Raw genomic sequence first — 22,574 nt, forward strand, 5'->3', positions numbered from 1 at the left:
TAACTTGGTGTTCATCTGTCATGGTCCTATCACATCAACACTCTAGTAAAGAAGTCTTGGCAGCATCTCTACCACCTCAGATGCTTAAGGGAGGTGGTAGAGATAAGGAGCTAAGAACCTTCTACACTTGCAAAATTGAGAGCATCCTGACAGGAAACATGACAGCCAGGTTTGGGAACAGCACTAAGCAGGACAGATAAGCTCTCCATCCACACTGAGCTTCCTGACCCCTCCCTGATTGTGAAGGACTTCAGCCATCCCAAAAATGGTCTCTCTTATCTGTTGCAGTCAGTAAAATGTTTTTGTTCCACGAAGGCAAACACAGAGAGAAGGAGGAGGAGCTTCTTTCCACAGGAAATCTGAGCCCTCAACCAACAGTACACCTAGGGTTAGGGTTAAGGTTAGGGTTATGGACTCATATTCACACATGACATTACTACTACAGGAGGACCTTTTTAGCACACCATACGTGGCACACTGCACACATCACTTTGTATCTCTCTTTGCACTGGTCACTTTTGCACACAGGACCCTTTTGCACACAGGACCCTTTTGCACACCATACTTTACATACTGCACTTTGTAACTCTTTTTGCACTGGTCACTTTACATTTTTTTGCACATTATCATGTATTAAACACTAATCTAAATTATATACAATGTACTTATCCACATTCCCACCCCATTCACTGCACATTTTACAGATCTGTTTTTCTTCTTACTCACATTCTGTTCATTCATTCATTCATTAATTTTCTACCGCTTATCCGAACTATTCTCGGGTCACGGGGAGCCTGTGTCTATCTCAGGCGTCATTGGGCACCAAGGCAGGATACACCCTGGACGGAGTGCCAACCATCACAGGGCTCACATTCTGTTGGAATTTTTGAAAGTGAAAGTGATGTGACATACAGCTAAGTACGGTGACCCATACTCAGAATTTGTTCTCTGTATTTAACCCATCCAAAGTGCACACACAGCAGTGAACACACACACACAACGTGAACACACACCCGGAGAAGTGGGCGGCCATTTATGCTGCGGCGCCCGGGGAACATTTGGGGGGGGTTTCGGTGCCTTGCTCAAGACAAACTCTCTAACAATTAGGCCACGACTTCCCCAGTTTACTTCCGCACAGGTAAAGCACAGTTGTGTTGGATTGCTATAATGGGCACAGACTTATACAAACTTGACAATGAAAAATAAAATGGAAAGAATTACCTAGTGTTTTTTTTCCAATATTCTTTCAAACAGTGTTGGAGTCTATAGATCATTATATAAAATAACAAAGAACTCATTTTAGAGTTATTTAAAATATAATTTAATAATGTGCAGTCATAAATTTTACACGAAACATTTACATTTAGACTGATATACTGTACTTTAGACAATTATACCTTATAATGGTATAGGATTTGTGTATGCATGTGAGGAGCAGTTTGTTATGAGTTATACAGACTGTGTGTGCGCCTGTATAAAGGCATTAAATAAATGAAAAAAAAAAGTTTTTTTTAGTTAAGCCACACCATGTACACCACTGTATATATATAAATTACATCTGTGGTTTAACGAGGGGGTGCAGGAGGTTGTGGGACGTTGGAGTATGACATGTTATAGAGTTCCAGTCTCAGCTGTAAAGTCCATTTTCATCTTCTGTTTCTCCATTACTGTCTCCAGCTCTGTTGCCTTCCTGACATCCTGAGAAAAAAAACACTCATCATTTATAAATAACATTAGTGTGTGTTTGTGTGTATGTGTGTCTGTTTGTGTGTATGTGTGTCTGTTTGTGTGTATGTGTGTGTGTCTGTTTGTGTGTATGTGTGTCTGTTTGTGTGCATGTGTGTCTGTTTGTGTGTATGTGTGTGTGTCTGCTTGTGTGTATGTGTGTCTGTTTGTGTGTATGTGTGTCTGTTTGTGTGCATGTGTGTCTGTTTGTGTGTATGTGTGTGTGTCTGCTTGTGTGTATGTGTGTGTGTCTGCTTGTGTGTATGTGTGTCTGTTTGTGTGTATGTGTGTGTGTCTGTTTGTGTGTATGTGTGTGTGTCTGTTTGTGTGTATGTGTGTGTGTCTGTTTGTGTGTATGTGTGTGTGTCTGTTTGTGTGTATGTGTGTCTGTTTGTGTGTATGTGTGTCTGTTTGTGTGCATGTGTGTCTGTTTGTGTGCATGTGTGTCTGTTTGTGTGCATGTGTGTCTGTTTGTGTGCATGTGTGTCTGTTTGTGTGCATGTGTGTCTGTTTGTGTGTATGTGTGTGTGTCTGCTTGTGTGTATGTGTGTCTGTTTGTGTGTATGTGTCTGTTTGTGTGTATGTGTGTCTGTTTGTGTGTATGTGTGTGTGTCTGCTTGTGTGTATGTGTGTCTGTTTGTGTGTATGTGTCTGTTTGTGTGTATGTGTGTCTGTTTGTGTGTATGTGTGTGTGTCTGTTTGTGTGTATGTGTGTGTGTCTGTTTGTGTGTATGTGTGTGTGTCTGTTTGTGTGTATGTGTGTCTGTTTGTGTGTATGTGTGTGTGTCTGCTTGTGTGTATGTGTGTCTGTTTGTGTGTATGTGTGTGTGTCTGTTTGTGTGTATGTGTGTCTGTTTGTGTGTATGTGTGTCTGTTTGTGTGTATGTGTGTGTGTCTGCTTGTGTGTATGTGTGTCTGTTTGTGTGTATGTGTGTCTGTTTGTGTGTATGTGTGTCTGTTTGTGTGTCTGTTTGTGTACCTCCAGCAGTGCTTTCTGTACGGCAAGTTGGCTGTACACTCTAGATCCTTCTTCAGGAATGACAGCACGAAGCTCCTCTTTATTCAGAGAGAAGAGCTGAGCTCCTGTTAACACCCGAAGACACTGTACAGTCCTACACACACACACACACACACACACACACACACACACACACACACACACACACACACAAGACCATTAAAATTAAAGCAAATTATAGTGACACAAATAAGAGCAGTTAGGGTTCTATTTCACTGCGAGGATAGTACTCAGGGTGATAAACAGGGATGGGTTTGGATTTAGCATCATTAGACAGGTGAACCTTTTTATTTGAATTCTTTCCTCATCGTTGGCTGATAAAGTCCAGTTCAGAGTGTCTCGTCTGGGGTAAACTGTAAACAGCTTCTTCCATCTGAGCTGAAGATTTTACCAGCATCTGAAGTTTTCCCCTTGTCCTTTTGGTGGTTTTTCTGACTATTTCAGTATTTAATGGATGGACTACTCTAGCAGAGTTGTAGTATACTGTTCTTTAATAATGGATTTAATGTCACTCATCATGCAGAACAAAGATGTGGATATTTTATAACCTGTTATAACCTGTGTTTTTATTGCTCCTTGGGTCTTCAGTGTAGCACCCCTTCCCCCTTAGGTTTCTTGCCCTGGCCTAAGATCTGTAGGGCAGAGTGCTGAGGGGTTCTGTTACTGTGTGTCTCCCAACTATATATTATTGTCCTTCCCTGGTACCACAATATTGTCCTAGTTGACAGACTCAGAACCTAGACACAAACTGCCCACTTCACACAAATGAGCCGAATAAAAGTAAAAAAAAAGTACCTGAATACCCCAAGGTTCCGTCTAAGGAGACTGAGATGGATCCTTGGCCAAATCAGTATAAGTTAACAATTTAATCACACAAGTCCATTCAGTTAATATAGATGTGTTTTATGTTATCTGTTAACAGGTTAAAGCAGTTTGTCACGTAATAGCTTCTGTTTTGTGGGCACCTTAGTTGTGGAGGTGTGACGCAAATGTACTAACCTAATTTAAGGCTGATTTATGAAATAATAATAATATATACTGTATCATATACTGTGCTTGTGTGTGTTCTGTTTTTTTAAACTCACGGCTCACTGAAGCCTTTCCCACGTAGCCAGGTCTCAACCTCTGCAGGAGGCGATTTATAGTCCAGAGGAAGTGAGGTATCAGCAGAGCGATGGATGACCAATGGACGAGACAGGCCTGCTTTCCCACTGGTCAGTCTCTGCAGGAGTTCATCATTAACCTGCATCACTAAATGCATCAGAGAGACACATTCAGTATTGGGTTGGTTTTTGCATTGTGTATATATTTAAGAATATATTGTGTTTGTGCCTTTCTCTGTGTCCTCATGCAGATGTTGAGGTGGAAGGGCAATGCTGTGTGGTCGTGAGCTGTTGAGGTCAGAGGTCATGCCAAGGGAAGAGGGCAGAGGTAGAGTGCTTGTCTTCTGCATTGGAGGTAGTGCTGGAGCCTATGAGAAAGACCGACAGTGTCAACTTACATCTTGCCATTCTACTGTCAAATGTACATTCACATCTACTGCTAGAGTTTTATCAATATGAGATTATCAGTGTCTTTATTGATAGAGGCTTCTATGCACTTTTGTATGTTGCTCTGCATAAGGGCAAGAGTTTGAGAAGCTGGAACACAGCAAAATAAAATTTCCACCTGACACAATTTTCCCAGTTTCAGAGAGAATAACCATTGCTATTGAAGCCTAAAAACTCCAGAGATCTATTTTGTAACATCTAAACATTAAAGGCTTGGCACATTAAAAATGCTTTAGAAAACAAAACAAACGTGTAGCCAATGAGCAGAAAGGGGTGTGTCTTGTCAATATGCAGTGGAGAGAGGGTTCAGTGTGCATGTCTGCCATTAGCCGAAAGCGACTGACACCTGCCGTTACCTCTGGCTCTGGTTCTAGGTGTTGATCGTCGTCTTTTGTGTGAAACGGAGCTAAACCTTTCATGGTAAAACACACAGTACTACAGAAACACATTTGTATTACCATAGTATTACTCATTGAGTTCATTTATTGATAGAAATATCCCCTCAGCCAGCTGCCCCAGCAGGTTGCGTATGTATGTATGGGGCGGAGCTATCATAACGGGGTGACACCCATTTGGGTTAGGGGTGTGTTGTTTAGGTGATTTCAACATTCGCTTTCAGATCTCGCTCCCTGCCTTTAACTATTTTAAGACTGAATTATCCATTGTGTAACAGAGATATTATAGATTGTTTTTTAGAAGGATGTCAAGGCAGAATCTCCTGTGTGCCATGATGGCACATGTTGGCATCTTCTGTAATATCTGAGATTTTTCAGGGTGTGTTTGAATAATTTTGGTACCAAAATTATATATATATAAAACCAGATACCAGATCAGAGTAAGAGAAAATGGAACACAGCAAAAATTAAATGATAAAACTTCTGCCTGAAAAAATATTATGATTTTAGGCATCATATCTCTTTGAGTTCATGCAGTGAAAGTCTAATAACTCCATAAAACTATTTTATAACATCTCACCATTAACTGTTTCAAATTTGATTTATCTATCACATGTTGGCACACCTCTGTATCTGAGTTTTACCAGCTACCGAACTATAAAACTTTATTTAATTGATTTATATGTCACTATAGGTGTTCATTCCATCCAAATATAACTATTCATTTCAGAATCTACCCATTACTACCTACAGTAAATAGACAGAATTGAGTTGTGCCAGCTTTCCAACACAGGAGTTGGTGTGTGTGCCCTGTGATGGGTTGGCACTCCGTCCAGGGTGTATCCTGCCTCGATGCCCGATGACGCCTGAGATAGGCACAGGCTCCCCGTGACCCGAGAAGTTCGGATAAGCGGTAGGGAATGAATGAATGAATGAAAATACCAAAGGTAAGAGCAAATTTAGTGTCATTGCTGCTCGGTTGTTTTTGTTTTTTTTCTTCTAATCCAGTTCACATAGATTCTGTAGAATCTCACCTTTCTAACTGTACAGCTTTTTGACCGATTTTGTTTGTGGCCATGTCCACACTAATCCGGATATATTTGAAAATGGATTTTACATCTAAAAATGTTCCGCGTCCACATTATCATTTTCAAACGTTTTCCAAAAGTTGCTCATCCACACTGAAATGTATGAAAATTACTGTACATCTCCCTACTGCGCAGGAGTAAAGCTTCGACCTGCGTTGTTTCCACTAGGCGTTTATTTGCTTTCGACTGCATCACATGACTAAAAATGCGTCATAGTATTCAAAAGCCTCCGTCTTCACAGTCCACACTATGACGGTATTTTCAGTGTGGACGAAAGGCCAAAACGGAGAGAAAAATATATACGGGTTAGGAAATGAAACATTTGAGAAGGTATAAGTGTGGACATGGCCCATATCATGTAATGGATGATTACAGGAATCAAAATTCTTACGTACGACATGTTTACAAAAGTTTTTCAGTCTATTCTCCTTTATTTAACTGAAATTAAGGTTTCTAGTGAAATAGATGAGTTTCTTCCTGTTTGGGTATGCTGCTGTCAGGACTCGGCCTGGACTTTGGCCATGTGCCTTTTGTTTATGTTCGGTGTTCACGTGTCTGCCTCGCCCTTGTCTTTTCCTCCCCACCTCTGCACACCTGTCCCTCATGTGTCTTGATTATTATTAGTATTTAGTTAAGCCGCATTGCCTTGTGCAGTGCGGATTCCTTCGTTTTGTTTTTTCCTGTCCTGGTGTCGTGTCTTGAGTCGGTGTTTACGTTTCATGTTTTTTAAGCTAATAAACCCCATTTTCTTTCAAGCTATCCTGCATTTGGGGCGTCGCTTCACTTCCGGTTTCTGCGGAGGACGCCGCCCCACTTCCTGTCGGCGGGGGGTGTTTCAGGCCCGTGTTTTGCCCCATGGATTTTTTGTTGTTTTTTTTCTGTTCTGTGGAAGAGGATTTTTTTGTCCGCCCTCCCTCCCCCCCTTTCTGGTTTCCGAGAAGTGGGTCTGGCCGTGGTGTGTCGGGGGTTGCACTCAGCCCCCCTGTTCGGCGGTGGACGTCGCTCGGCCCTTCTGGCTGTGCTGCTGTGTGCTTTTCTGCCCCCACCTGCCTCGCAGTGTGCCTTGCTCCCCCCACCTGCCTCACGGTGTGCCTTGCTCCCCCACCTGCCTCGCCATGTGCCTTGCTCTCCCCACCTGCCTCTGCCTCCCCCCTCCTGGACCCCATCGGGACTGTCAGGACAGATTGGCGCGTCGGGAGCAGCACCTCGAGGGGGGGTACTGTCAGGACTCGGCCTGGACTTTGGCCATGAGCCTTTTGTTTATGTTCGGTGTTCACGTGTCTGCCTCGCCCTTGTCTTTTCCTCCCCACCTCTGCACACCTGTCCCTCATGTGTCTTGATTATTATTAGTATTTAGTTAAGCCGCATTGCCTTGTGCAGTGCGGATTCCTTCGTTTTGTTTTTTCCTGTCCTGGTGTCGTGTCTTGAGTCGGTGTTTACGTTTCATGTTTTTTAAGCTAATAAACCCCATTTTCTTTCAAGCTATCCTGCATTTGGGGCGTCGCTTCACTTCCGGTTTCTGCGGAGGACGCCGCCCCACTTCCTGTCGGCGGGGGGTGTTTCAGGCCCGTGTTTTGCCCCATGGATTTTTTGTTGTTTTTTTTCTGTTCTGTGGAAGAGGATTTTTTTGTCCGCCCTGAGAAGTGGGTCTGGCCGTGGTGTGTCGGGGGTTGCACTCAGCCCCCCTGTTCGGCGGTGGACGTCGCTCGGCCCTTCTGGCTGTGCTGCTGTGTGCTTTTCTGCCCCCACCTGCCTCGCAGTGTGCCTTGCTCCCCCCACCTGCCTCACGGTGTGCCTTGCTCCCCCACCTGCCTCGCCGTGTGCCTTGCTCTCCCCACCTGCCTCTGCCTCCCCCCTCCTGGACCCCATCGGGACTGTCAGGACAGATTGGCGCGTCGGGAGCAGCACCTCGAGGGGGGGTACTGTCAGGACTCGGCCTGGACTTTGGCCATGAGCCTTTTGTTTATGTTCGGTGTTCATGTGTCTGCCTCGCCCTTGTGTTTTCCTCCCCACCTCTGCACACCTGTCTCTCATGTGTCTTGATTATTATTATTTTTGCCTTGTGCAGCACAGAATCCTGGTGTCCTTGTCCTGTTCTGGTGTCATGTCTTGAGTCGGTGTCTACGTTTCATGTTTTTTAAGTTAATAAACCCCGTTTTCTATCCTGCATTTGGGTCTTTTATCCCCGTGCCCGTGACAGCTGCATGTTTTGGTGCCTGAATTATATATAAATCCTTATATAAACTCCTTGCCCCTGGTACCGGGCTGAACAAAGAAGCTATGCATTAATACTTGGTAGCCAAGTGGTTAAGGTGTTGGTTTACCAGTCAGAAGGTTGTGAGTCACCAAACTGTCACTTCTGGGCCCCTGAGCAAGGATCTTAACTCTCACTGGCTCAGTTGTATAAAATGAGATAAAAATGCAAGTTGCTCTGGATAAGGGCGTCTGCTAAGTGCCATAAATGTTATACTTGGTAGAACAACTTGCCTGTAATTACAGCTCTGTCTTCTGGCATATGTCTTATCAAATTTGCATATGTAGATCCTGTTTTTTTTTTTTTTTTTTTTTTTTTGAAAAATGTAAACTGAGTACCCCAGAACTCAATGCTGATTTGGAGATGATGCTATGGAATGAAGCTGTGTCTGAATCTCTGTGTTGAAATCATTGCAATTTATCGGTTTGGGTAGGCCATGTGACAAAACTGAGTGCACCAGCAAGACCATAAAAGGGCATCTATGCCAGATTATTCCAGTTTCTTTGTCTCTAGGAAGCATCATAACAGAGTTTTGGCCAGTGCTGCTAAGAAGAGCAGGTAAGAAGAGCTACACCAAAATGTTGGAGGATCAGTTCACTTCTAGCAACTCAGCTTCAGTCTGGAAAGGTCTAAAGCCATTACCAACTAACACTCCACCCCCCAGCACTGTGGTGAATCAACAACTTGCTGAAGATCTGATTGAGTTTTATTGTAAATTTGAAACACCCCACAACAACCTTTGACACCTCCAGTAACCCCACTCTCCCCCTTTCCCCCCTCTCCAGAGCTCCAGATCAGTTATGGTGATATACACCGGGTCTTCAGAAAAAACAAAAGAAGAAAAGCACCAGGCCTAGATGGTGTGACACCAGCCTGTCTGAAAACCTGTGCTGACCACCTGGCCCCCATCTTCACCCACATCTTCAACAGATAACTGGAGCTGTGTGAAATCCCTGTCTGCTCAACCATCATCCCTGTAGCAAAAAAACAACAACAAGATAACAGGACTTAACATGTACAGACCTGTGGCACTGATGTCTCTTGTCATGAAGTAATTCGAAAAACTGGTTCTGACTTATCTGAAAGACTTCACTGAACCATTACTGGATGCCCTGCAGTTTGCTTATTGAGCAAACAGGTCCATGGAACTGCATTACATCCTACAACACATGGCCTTTAACTCCATCATTCTAACTCTACTCCAGACCAGTATAACACAGCTTTCTGTTCCATGCTCTATTTGTCATTGGATTACCAGCTTTCTGACATATAAGTAGTAGCTATTAAGACTGGGGACATTCATGTCAAACAGCCACTCCACCAACACTGGCAGCCCTCAAAGTTCTGTTTTCTTCCCACTGCACCTCTAATGACACCTCTGTCAAGCTCCTGAAGTTTTGGACTACACTACAGTCATCAAAATAGTTAAGATGATCGTGGACTTCAGGAGAACCCCCCCCTACACCCCTGAAGTTCTTGGGCTCTACAATGTCCCAGGACCTGAAGTGGGACCGTCACATCAACCATTTAAAAATGGCCCTACAAGGGATGTACTTCCTTAGACAGTTAAGGAAATTTATGCTGCAAAAACAGGGCTGGATGCTATAGTGCAAACGTAGTTGAGGATCCATCTGTATGGTTTCTCTGATAGTCCATTGCTCATGGGGGTTGTATGGTATGCCATGACAGAGTCCACCTGTTACTGGTTGCTCCTTATTGGCGAACCTGTGTATGGCTTTGGACTTAATTTTCCTTCTGGACAGTGCTTTTTAAAAGATTTCCATCAGGAGGAACCTCCTCTCTCCGGCACAAAGGGCGATTGTCCACCCATGCCCTGATATTTGAAACCTCTTGGTCTGGCTCCTTAGGTGGACCAGCTCCTAGATTCTGGTCTCCCAACCACCTATCTGGTGTATAGACAATGGTGTATACACCTGGCTGCTACAGCTGTTGCTGCAAGTCACATGCCTGTTCTCTGGTCACTTGCTTTCTGCATCATCTCCCCTCCTGAAACCCTTTGGTGGTCCTGGAGGGGCTTCTCTTTTCACCCTTTGAGCCACTGGTGTCAGCTTATGAGGAGCTTTTGAACCTGGAAACAGCCCTGCTACTTGCCAGTTGTCTGATCTTTCTGCAGGCATTCTGCCCTCCGCCCCCTGAGTCGGCCGTGCAGGAGAGACTGTGGTGTAAGTCCTCCCCCTTTTTTGTCTGCTTTGGCAGCTGCAACAAAAGTTATCTGGTTTCCAAGCAGTACCACGTGTTGGGTAGTGGTAGCTATCTCCTAGGCCTATGAGGCATTGTGTGGCTTCACTTCTAGGGATTATGGCTCACTCCACTGAATGTAAAAAAGGGAATGAGATGCTGTGTTACTGGCCACACTTCCTTTCGGACAAGTAGAAGCTGGAGTAATGTGATGTAGATGTTATTTTATGGTCTTGCTGGCACACACTGCTTCATCACATGAACTACCAGAGCCTACCGCTTCTGCAAAAAAGCATTTCCATAGCATCAGCCATGATGAATTGGGTTACATATGTAACCTGGTATAGATTTACACCTGTAATGCTGTAATTTTGTAATGCTATTTTGTGACAATAGATATTGTTAAAGTGCTATACAGATAAAATAATTGAATATTGGTCAAATCACTCTTGCTCCATCTTAATTGGATGGAGAGAGTTGTAAACATCCTTATTCTCAATCAGATTAAGTTTTGACATGGCCATTCTAACGTATTCCGGTTCATCATTTGACCCACTACAGTTTGGCTTGGGGACCCCCAACAGAATGAGTGGGGTCATTTTCCCCTGTTTGAATCTAAAGTTTTGTTCCAGTCAAAAGTCTCCTGCTACTTCACCATGGCAAGTTTCCAGTTCCTGCTTATAAAGGCATCCCCACTACCACCAGCCATGGTTAACAGTGGGTATGGTGTTTTAAGGGTCATGAGCATTGACCCTTAAAGAGGTAAAATATTGGGTTTCTAACTAAAATACTTTAAAACAGATTTCCTTAACTTTACAAAGTTGGAGATATATTTATTTGTATTTAACCAAACCCAGAATGTTGGAACTATGCCAAGATCCCTTGGTTGTCATTGAGTTAAATGGTGACCTGTGTGCAATTAACCATGAGATTCCTGATCCGTTGAACTGAGCCACAATTCTTGTATGGTTTTATAACAAATATTTTATTTGTAAATACTTTTGTAAATGATATATTTTCCCCCACACCAATATGTATGACATTAATTAATTGTGATGAGATTTAGTTTTCACTTTATGCTACCGTGCTATTTCATATATACAGTATCTCACAGAAGTGAGTACCCCCTCACACTTTTGTAAGTATTTTATTTACTGGTTGTAATGGAGGTGTGTTTGGGATCGTTATCATGTGAAATACTGCGGCAGTCTGTCTTTTTCTGTCAAGATGGGTTGCTGAGTACATTAATTAGAAATAACATGAATTTTTTTTTATTTTAGCAAATGGCTGCAATGAAACAAGAGTGAAAAATTTAGGGGGTCGGAATACTTTCCGTACCCACTATATATATATATATATATATATATATATATATATATATATATATATATATATATATATATATGTGTGTGTGTGTGTGTGTGTGTGTGTGTGTGTGTGTGTGTGTGTGTGTGAGAGAGAGAGAGAGAGAGAGAGAGAGAGAGAGAGAGAGAGAGAGAGAGAGAGAGTAAGAGTACCTTGGGTGGTCTTTTGGGCTCCAGACTCTCTATGTGAGAAACAGGCTCCAGAATGTTAAAGGGGACAAAACCAACTTCATTAAACCTGTTACGACACTTCCACCATCGCTTGGATGACTCAATGACCTAAATGAGCAAAGGAGAGTAAGTATTTACAATTAGTTAAAGGATGGACAGGTATTCATCCCGAACATATGGAAAGACAGGCAGGTGAATTGACAGTTAGATGAGGATATCAGCAAACAGACACATGGATTGCTAGAACCACACCTCCAGTTTATCTCCCTGTAGGACTGAGAGCTCACTGCTGTTTCGAGCCACAAAGTCATAGCTACATCTGTACATTCTCTCCTTTTGTGGTGCACCATCACTGTGAGGAAACATAGAAATATGTCACATATCTAGAGTATACAGAACAATGATATGGACTATACATACACAATGATAAATAAAAAGATAAACTGAGTATTACAGTACCACACTATTGGCTGCAGAGATACAGTGATGACTACAGTTCCAGATTAGAGACTTTCGAGACTTTCTATGCTACCTCAGGGTACAATTATTCATAAACAAGGTATTAGATTTTACTCTAATGGTGGTGAAAATTAAATGTATCAGCAATGCCAGATATCAGCTTGATAACATTGCTGAATGTGTAAACGACATTTAAACACTGGATACTAACTTCATCTGAACTCCAACAAAACAGAACTATCTCTGTTTGAAACACAGTTAGGTAGAAGTAAGCTTTTTGATTACTTGATAACTGAAGTGTGTGTGTATATATATATATATATATATTTCTGTTTCTATACTTCTGTAAAGCTGCCTTGAGACAAAGTGGATTCTTAAAAGCGCTGTACAAATAAATTGAATTTCAATTTGAATTTAATCAATGTAAATTTGAATCCAGAATAATTCCATCCAGAGTAACTAAGTAATCAAAAAGCTTACTTCTATTTACCTACCTATCTATTCCTAATGAGCAAGCCAGGGGTGATGGCAGCAAGGAAAATCTCCCTGAGATAATATGAGGAAGAAACCTTGAGAGGAACCTCAGAAGGCTCAGAAGGTAACCTCAATTCAATTCAATTCAAGTTTAATTTTTATAGCACTTTTTACAATAGACATTGTCTCAAAGCAGATTTGCAGAACATAAACATAGAACAGAAGGAAGACATAATTAATGATAAAGGAAATAACGAATAATAAAAGAAATAAGAATGGGAATGCTCTCCCCTCACCTCATCCTCATTTGTGGGACACTAGACAGTAAATTATGTCAATGTAATGTCCTTTCTACAACAGCTTATAATAGTGCAAAGGAGAGCTCCTGAAGATTATGTAATACAACTTGATTTATGAAGTACCTGAACAAAATTTTAATCTTTTATTGATACACCCCACTTACCTTGACCAGAAGATGCAGGTTCTTTGTTGGCACCTAGATTAATGAAGGCTAGAGCGGGTGACAGAGATTTCTCTTCTAATGGCCCTTAGTTATTGTATAGTATTGTATATTGTATAGTTATTGTATATTGTATAGTATTATATATATACAACTAATAATAATCTAGAATTTTTATTCTGTTAATTCTTATTTCTTTTATTATTCATTATTTCCTTTATCATTAATTATGTTTACCTTCTGCTCTGTGTTTATGTTCTGTAAAGCTGCTCTGGGACAATGTCTATTGTAAAAAGAGCTATACAAATAAACTTGAATTGAATTGAATTGAATTGAATTGAGTAATCAAGCATGGCATTAGTACAGGCAGGCCACGTCGTCAAGCATGCATCATCTGTTTATGATGTGCATCAATCCGGTTACAACATCCACATTAACTGACCCTTTAAATTCCCATTCATTGAGCCGCTTTCTAGCGCATCGCTGCTGATATGATTTAAACTCCTTCCTCCAACCTCGACTCCACCTAACCGGAACCCGTTGTTCGTGTACCAGTTTATGTTATAAATCTTATCACGTATGCATTTTTTTCACTCTCTCTCCCTCTCTTTAGTAATTTATTTATTTATTTTTCAAAACATGTAAGTGAGCATATTTAATACTATGCATGATTAATGGTTCTGCTGTTATATAGGGGGTCTATTTTATTTTGTAGTCGCTGCTCTCCCCTCACTCATGCGCACGGACGGGCACGTGGATTTTTGCCCAGAACAGAACCATACCGCCAACACTAACTGTATGCATATCATCTAACGAATCCTCATTTGAAAAAGTGGTCCTGACTGAATTCCAGTTAGTGTTCAGGGTTATGTTTAAGGTATTGTAACATAGCTCTATGCAGCAGTGTTACGTCAAGGATGAAACATGTGGGTACATGCTGCATATGGTAGAACCACCAATATAAGGAATGTATGAGTGAATGGATGTTAGTGTAAAAATGCTGACTTCTGTAAAGCTGTTTAGAACAATATCTATTGTTCAATAAAGCTAGAATTTAGTCTAAAGTTGGAGTCAAAAGACCCAAAATAAGAATCTGAAAACTGAAGTGTCAAGAGCTGCAGTTTAGCAAACAGTTTCTCTGGTTAGCTGCATAACACCTGTTCTTGAAATGCATTGAATTCTATTGCCACATTATTGACTCAGGGCAATCAGGACCATTGACTCATCAGGACTCTAGAGCTATATTAGATGACTTTATAAAATGACCTTTCTATAACAACACGAGGTGAGGTTGAGGTTAATGAGTTTAATCTATAGTGTTTATTAAACTCACACTTCGGTTTGCATGTTCTGATCAGGAATCAGAAGAGCAGGAGCCTGGACAGAACTCTGTAAAACAAACACACACACACACACACACACACACACACACACACACACACACACACACACACACACACACACACACACACACAAACACACAAGCATAATGAAAATAAGCAACAAAAAGCACAGTAGCAGTTGTGTTCAAATATTTCTCTCATTCTAGGTAGAACATGCAGATGGTAAAAACAATCAGTAGAGAATGTGGTGATTATCACAGAAAGAAAACAAGGATGAAATAAGGAAAAGACAGATCAGACAGGTTCATAGAACATGCATCACGATAATTAATAGGGTATTGTGCAGAGATTAAGCATGGATATAGCTGTTTATTGGAAGTGATAACAGAGACTAACTTTTTCACAGGCAAAGCTTCGAACAAATAAATGAAACTACAAAGTATGGATTGCCATCATTATCAAATTATAATGATTTAAGATTAATAAATCACTTGGGTGTCAGGATCCAGCCCGGACTTTGGCCATGTGATTTTGTTTATGTTCGGAGTTCACGTGTCTACAGACGGTTGATGAACACTGTTCACCAGATGTGGAGTTTCTACTGCTGAAGTGCTGTCCTTATTATATACCGAGGGAATTTACTGCTGTGTTTTTGGCCGCTGTTTACACCCCCCTGCGAGCTAACTCCATGGCAGCACTCAGCAAACTCCATGACGTTGTAGCGTCTGGTACAGGTCATTTAGATTTCATGTCCAAGGCACCCTAAACTTCGGCATCTAATCTTCAATCAACCGATGAGCAACCCAGTTTTACACACACACACACAACTGGCTCCAGAATGACTGGAGCCTACACAAAGACCAGATAACCCCATGTGGCTTCTCTGATTGAACTCATAGGGGCCCTCAACCTGCACACACACACACACACACACACACACACACACACACACACACACACACACAACACAATGAGACATTCCTTTTACTAATAAAACAAGTAGATAAGATACTCTAAGATTCTTATTCTTATAACCCTGTTGTAATGTGTTTCTTCTGTTAAGGCTTGCCTGACTTAAAATTATTTGCTCCTTACTTTCCTGACAGGGGCGTATTTTATTCAAGTGTCACAGACACCTGAAACAAAGGGAGTTTTTCCCTCCGAAATCTCATGCCATAGTATTGGCCATCTCCCCTTTAAATTGTCACAAACACCACTAATCCATGGTCAGACTTTCGGAACAGCTTGGAGACGACTCCATCTTCCTTCAAAGAAGTTCCAGCAAGCTTCACTTCCAAGAACGACAACTGCTCTGATCTTCAGGAGAACTTGGAAGAACGTCTGACCCCACCCTAACTGACCTCAGAGATTTCTCTGTTGCATCCGGACTCTTGTGTAGTAAGCCAATGCAAGTAGCCGTTTCTTTTGTTTGTTTGTGTAGTTAGTTTTATGTTGTGTTTGTCTCATTCATTAAATGCCATATTATTGCACCACAAGTGATTGTCTCTGAGTATCGCTCACAAACTTAAGGTACCTGCAACATCTGGTCTGAACTACATGCTCTATTAAGTTAATGTAATTTACATTACGGTGTAAAGTAAAAGGGAAGTGAATCTTTCTCGGCCGGGAAGATACCGCCTTCATGGAATTAATAAAGGTTACACGGCCTGTTCACCGGACAAACAGACCAAATAAGTGTAACGTTAATTCCATTACCGTTCATTTCAACTTAGGTTAAAATATTTAGGAGTCACTATAACACATTATAATTACTTATAAATATTTACCTTGCTTCGCGAGCCAAAATCTCTACAACGTCATCAGCGCGTTAGAAACGGCTCATCCTGACGCTGTTTTTATTGTTGTTGGCGACTTCAACCAGTGTAGTTTACGGACTGTATTCCCCAAATACCACCAGCATGTGGACATTCCCACCCATGATAAGAACACTCTGGACCATGTTTACAGGGGCTGCACCCCGTCCCTGCTTCGGACACTCAGACCACATCTTTTTGTTCCTGTACTCTGCTTACAGACAAAGACTGAAACAAACAGGTTAAACTCTGGACCCCAGAGACTGAGAGCACCCTGCAGGACTGTTTTGCTCTGATAGACTGGGATGTGTTTAAAGCTGCAGCCACTCTGGAGGACTCTTCCATCAGCATTCAGGACTATGCTGAGTATGTGACTGGATACATCAGCACTTGTGTCGATAACATCATACCCACCATACAAATCAGGAAGTTTCCAAACCAGAAGCCCTGGATAAACACTCAGGTACGTCATATGCTGCGTGCTCGCTCTCTTGCATTTAGATCAGGCGATGAGACCGAGTACAAAGCTGTGAAGTATGGACTGAGAAAAGCCATCACAGCAGCCAAGAGGCAGTACAGAGAGAAGCTGGACAGCTTCTATTCTACTGCTGACTCGGGGCAGATGTGGCAAGGCCTGCAGCACATCACAGACTACAGAACCACCACCAACAACATCACCTCAACAGACAGCCTGCTGGACAACCACAACACATTCTACACCCACTTTGAGGCCACCAGCTACACTGCAGAGAGGGGGCTCACACACACCTGGACCAGCCAACCCCCCTCCCCTCCACCAACCATCTCAACAACCCAGGTACACAAAGCTCTGAGGAAGATAAACCCTGCAAAGCAGCAGGACCAGACAACATTCCTGGGTGGGCCCTCAGAGCATGTGCCAATGAACTGACTGATGTTCTCACCTCCAGTATCATCACAAAAATTGGCACTCCACAGGGTTGTGTACTCAGCCCCATCCTCTACACCCAGTTCGCCTATGACTGTGTCACCTCCCACAAGGACAACAGCATCCTGAAGTTTGCGGACGACACTGCAATGATAGGACACATCACTGGTGGTGACGAGGAAGCCTACAGGAGGAAGGTGGCAAGTCTGGTGTCATGGTGCGGAAACAACAACCGCACCCTCAACACAGACAAGAGGAAGGAAATGATAGTGGACATGAGAAAGGAGAGGAGAACGCATCAGCAACTGTTATTCCGGGAGCTTGAAGTGGAGAGGGTGAGCAACTTTAAATACCTGGGTGCCCACATCAGTGAGGACCTCACTTGGACACCTTACGTCACGCAGCTGGTCAAGAAGGCCCAACAGCGGCTGTATTTTCTGAGGAGGCTGAAGAAGTTTGGCATGTCACCTAAGATCCTCAGCGACTTCTACAGTTGCGTCATTGAGAGTGTCCTGACCAACTACATCACTGTGTGGTATGGCAGCTCTACTGTCATGGACCACAAATGCCTGCAGAGAATGGTGAAGACTGTGCCGAAGATCATCTGGACTCCACTGCCCTCTCTGCAGAGCCTCTACCACTGCAGAGTCCACAGGAGAGCTGCTTCCATCCTAAAAAGACCCCTCCCACCCCCAGCACGGACTGTTCACACTTCTACCATCAGGACAGTGGTACAGAAGTGTAAAATGCAGGACCTCAAGACTGAAGAACTCTTTCTTCCCCTCTGCCATCAGACTCCTAAACAGCTGACAGGAGTTTGCAACCATGGACATAACTGTTTAACTGTTTACAAGGACATAACTGTTTACATGGACATAACTGTTTACATGGACATAACTGTTTACATGGACATAACTGTTTACATTGAATTACATTTTTGCACATTCATTTTTGCAGAACTGCACTACCTAAATTTTTTTATTGCCTCTATTAATCCTCACCTTTACTGCCTTTATTGCTCTTATTTTTTGTATTCTATTTTATTTAACTTTACTGTATGATATTTAGTGTGGATGGCAAAGTAAGAATTACATCGTGCAGGGAAATATGCTTTTTGTCTGTGCATATGACAATAAACACTTTGAATCTTGAATCTTTTGTTGCGTCTCTAATAAATCTATTTATTTTTATGCTATCCTGCATTTGGGTCTGTTTTTATCCCCGCACCGCTGACATTTGGGGCTGTGCTGTTATATAAATATATATAGTTATGTTATATAACTTCGGAGTGGTTGATTATCCACCATCCAATAACAGCAACAAAAATATTTTTAAAACTTGACTAGATGTCTAGATGTGAATATTCAGGTTATATACTTTGAACTTTAAGTTATTTTCATCAAATAATTTAATTCTTTTCATTCTAGGAATATAGGAACATAAACCTGTGAAGCTGTACACACTGCAGTGTTTAACATGTGGTTCTTCTGATTACCACTACCTTTTCTTCCTCTTCATCTTTGTTGTGTTCTGCTTGGATGGGATCGATCCAGCCCTCAAGCTCTGCCCCAGGTGGTTTCCAACCATTCAGAAACAAAGGAGTGTACGAAGATCCAGAAAAACCTAATGCTGACCTGAGAAACACACATGCACATTGTGTGGGTTATAAATGTGTATGAACATATACTGTATGTATAAAATGTGCATTATAAAGGCCAAAGTCTGCAGACACCTGATTATGTACTTTTCTCAAACCATTTTCACTAAATTTTAATCACAAAATAAGTCTTTATGTCCTGTGTACAAATCTATGAAGGCCTTTGCGATGAACTGGAACATTGACTGCACCCCAGACCTCCCAACCAAACGTCAGTGTCTGATCTCGCTAATACTTTTGGAGCTGAATGAACACAAATCCCCACAGCCAATATCCAACATCTAGTGGAAAGCCTTCACACAAGAGTGGAAGCTTAATATAAGAGCAAAGGAAATAAGTCTGGAATAAGATGTTTAAGAAGCACATATGTGTGTGGTTGGACTGGTGCCAATATACATGGTATTTGCATTGACCACATAGTGTGTGTACCCTGATTGTGTCCAGTAGCTTCCCAGGGAGGTCCAGAGTGTATGTTCTTGCAGTGTTAGGTTCTCTTTGAGTAGTGTCACTGCACCCACTGTCAACCCAGGACTTCTCACTGATGCTGCTAATGCTGGACTTCCTGTAGTTCTCACAATCTAAACATTTGCAGATGAAGAGCAGGGTACATAAGTTAACAGACAAAGTTTCTAGAGAGACAGGGTAGATTGTACAAATGTCTTTTAAAAGAAAGACAGTTTATTTTAAAGAAGTAAAAGGTATATGGGATGTATGTCAAACCCAGAAAAAGGCCACCTTTGCATGGGCACAATGTTCTGAGAAACCATAGCATTCGTCACAACAGACATTACTTTTTTGGGGAACACAGGCAGTATAGTGGAAAAGATAACAGTAATGTCCCTATTAATCTCTCACACACTTACAGAATATTTAAAATCTCATCAGTCAAAATGCTTTTGTTTAATGTAGAAATGAACACAATGCAGTAGAGCTGTAACAATAGAATTAGTGTTTGCACAAGGAGAACACACACTCACCATGTCCAGTGGTTTAAACATGTGGTGTAGGAGTTCATCTGATGTGGGGTTAGCGATGGCTGATTTTAACCTTGCCTGAGATTCAAAAACATGTCCATCAATATCTCCACCTGTCAACCATCATTCTCAGCAATGAAAAGTGTGTGTGTCTGTTTACCAGAAGACAGAAACTGTATTTGAATTTCTGAAAGATCTGGACGAACTCGGCTTCAGGAGGAATTTTAGCTTTCACACTGAGCAGGTCATCTACACACACACACACACACACACACACACACACACACACACACACACACACACACACACACACACACACACACAAAAAAAACAATCAGTCTAATCACTCTTCCTCTTGCTCTCTCTCTCTCTCTCTCTCTCTCTCTCTCTCTCTCTCTCTCTCTCTCTGTATATATTTCTCTCTTACCCTCCTTCTTTCTGGTCTTTTTCTTTTTATTGTTTCTCTGTTGCAGGATGATCTGAGCTTCAGCTGCCTGCTGAAGTTTCACCATAAACAATTCAATCTCCTCAAAACAGTGATTTAACATGTCCTAGTTAGAACCGGACATAAAGAAAGACAGAGTGAAAACGTAAGGCTGGGAGAGTGAGTCATGGTGAGTTCTAACAAGATTAATGTGTGAGCTAAAGGTGTGAGCAACCAGGCATTACAGTGAAGAAATTCAAGCTGCATAAACACACACACACACACACACACACACACACACACACACACACACACACACACACACACACACACACACACAATAAAACTCAACTCACCACCTCCTGCTGTGCCCTCAGGAGTGCCTTATCAGGCTGACCATTTAGCACTCCACTAGCTACAGAGAGAGAGAGAGAGAGAGAGAGAGAGAGAGAGAGAGAGAGAGAGAGAGAGAGAGAGAGAGAGAGAGAGAGAGAGAGAGAGAGAGATTTAAGTTCAGGCTTTAAAAACTTCTACTGATTTTTAAAATTTAAAAAATGTTTAACTTTTGAGAAAATCTCTGAGCTTTTGGTCTGATGCCTCCACAGAAGACTACCTTTGGTTGCTCTAGGTCTGGTGTTATAGTGTTATTGGACATTCTGCTGGTTGTCTTTACATTTTGTACGTGGCATTTGGTTATAGTGCAAGTCACAATGCAAAGCTGCTGGTTTGTGGACAAACAGCCATTGCGTGTCTATAATACAGGGCACTGGGCACAATGAGATTTTTGCATACATCAAGAACAAAATGTAGTTTAATTTAATTCAACTCAGTTTTATTTAGTGTACTCCCATGCTTTAAACACAGACTACGGACAGTGAAGACAGCAGGAAGCATCAAAATGCAGTCATAGGGCACCAAGGAAAGAACCAGCACACCTGTACATACTAACACACCTGTATAACATAACTACAGCCTAGTTCATTTAGATAACCTAGCTAGTAAAGGTTTAAAACTTAGCTCAAATGTATTGCTCAGGTGTAAGTTTTAAACAAGCTCTATTACTCTAGTACACATTTGTTTCACTTAAACTATCTGTATAATCTAGTACTATAAAATGTAACACAACAGATAGATAGATAGATAGATAGATAGATAGATAGAACACACCTGTATTACAGAACACACCTGTATTACAGAACACACCTGTATTACAGAACACACCTGTATAATCCAACACACCCTTATACAATAAGATGCCTGTATCATTTATCACAACTGTAAAGGTTACTGATTGGGCTTCAAACTCCAGCTCATGTATGACTCACAATTATATTATAAATTACAAGAATGGGAATGGGACAAAGAGAGGGACAAAGAGACAGGAAAAGAGTGAGACAAGCACAGAGACAGAGTGAGAGGTTCTGACCGTTGATATTATTAGTGTATGTGTGGTTCGGGGGGAGATTGTACGGAGCCTGTGGATTAGGTGGTCTCGGAATCTGCGATCCTTCCATCTCTAATTGAGGAACTGATAGGAAAACATTTTTAATACACAATCACACACAAAATAGATAACATGGTCCAAAGGTCTAAGGACAATACTGAAAATGCTTATTTTACATACCTTCTGAATTTAATACAACAATTTCATTATAAATTATTGGATGGAAAACAACTTGAGTGCAAACTAGAAACTTGAAAATATTTACATGGATTTCTGAGTTTCTCAGTATTTGTATGTAAATACTAAACACCTTCAGTCTGCCATCTGATTACGTTTCAATAGTACAGACAAAAGAAAAATCGGACCTATTGTACAAATCAGTTAACATGTTTAATATCATACATGTAGCCTACATCTAATTATGGACTTAAAAATAGTGCAGAATCTTGAATATTTAAGAATTGAATTTTGTGAATATAGTGAATATCCTACTAGCTCAACAGTGAAAGACTTTGGTGTTATAGGCCTTTAACTTGCCTTTAATAACAAATATCCAAATATATTACAAACACAGCCTTCTTCACCTTAGAAATATCACCAAGCTGAGAAACATCCTGTCTGTATCTGATGCTGAGAAGCTAGTTGATGCCTTCATGACCTCTAGACTGGACTATTGTAATGCATTACTAGGTGGTTGTCCTGCATCTTTAATAAATAGGTTACAGTTAGTCCAAAATGCAGCTGCCAGAGTTCTCACTAGGACAAGAAAGTATGACCTTTAACCCCAATGTTATCATCTCTACACTGGCTACCTGTTAAGTTTAGAACTGATTACAAACTGCTGCTACTTACGT

General features: G+C 41.5%; 1 protein-coding gene and 1 long non-coding RNA gene across 3 annotated transcripts in view; one reads left to right on the top strand and one right to left on the bottom strand.

Annotated features, from left to right (window-relative positions):
- Nucleotides 1–1,305: 1,305 nt before the first annotated feature.
- Nucleotides 1,306–22,574, bottom strand: part of eps8l1b (eps8 like 1b) — a 23,120-nt gene continuing 1,851 nt past the window's right edge. The window contains exons 1-15 of one of the 2 annotated variants that reach the window (XM_027154175.2): nucleotides 22,305–22,337; nucleotides 21,703–21,804; nucleotides 20,633–20,691; nucleotides 20,280–20,403; nucleotides 20,013–20,101; nucleotides 19,856–19,930; nucleotides 19,308–19,456; nucleotides 18,723–18,855; nucleotides 14,491–14,546; nucleotides 12,017–12,116; nucleotides 11,747–11,872; nucleotides 4,076–4,214; nucleotides 3,829–3,994; nucleotides 2,705–2,837; nucleotides 1,306–1,698 (exon numbers count right to left, since the gene is read on the bottom strand). In XM_027154175.2, coding sequence (XP_027009976.2) covers nucleotides 1,612–1,698; nucleotides 2,705–2,837; nucleotides 3,829–3,994; nucleotides 4,076–4,214; nucleotides 11,747–11,872; nucleotides 12,017–12,116; nucleotides 14,491–14,546; nucleotides 18,723–18,855; nucleotides 19,308–19,456; nucleotides 19,856–19,930; nucleotides 20,013–20,101; nucleotides 20,280–20,403; nucleotides 20,633–20,691; nucleotides 21,703–21,790 — 1,524 coding nt within the window. In that variant the 5' untranslated portion in view covers nucleotides 21,791–21,804; nucleotides 22,305–22,337 and the 3' untranslated portion in view covers nucleotides 1,306–1,611. Of the gene's footprint in view, nucleotides 1,699–2,704; nucleotides 2,838–3,828; nucleotides 3,995–4,075; nucleotides 4,215–11,746; nucleotides 11,873–12,016; nucleotides 12,117–14,490; nucleotides 14,547–18,722; nucleotides 18,856–19,307; nucleotides 19,457–19,855; nucleotides 19,931–20,012; nucleotides 20,102–20,279; nucleotides 20,404–20,632; nucleotides 20,692–21,702; nucleotides 21,805–22,304; nucleotides 22,338–22,574 lie in introns of those variants that run through there. The other variant, XM_027154174.2, reaches the window with a different exon arrangement.
- LOC125140916 lies at nucleotides 4,223–7,945 on the top strand. Its single transcript, XR_007140238.1, has 2 exons — nucleotides 4,223–6,016; nucleotides 6,087–7,945. It is a non-coding gene; the product is annotated as an uncharacterized LOC125140916 (long non-coding RNA).

This window comes from Tachysurus fulvidraco, chromosome 3 (assembly GCF_022655615.1).
Source record: "Tachysurus fulvidraco isolate hzauxx_2018 chromosome 3, HZAU_PFXX_2.0, whole genome shotgun sequence".
NCBI lineage: Eukaryota > Metazoa > Chordata > Actinopteri > Siluriformes > Bagridae > Tachysurus > Tachysurus fulvidraco.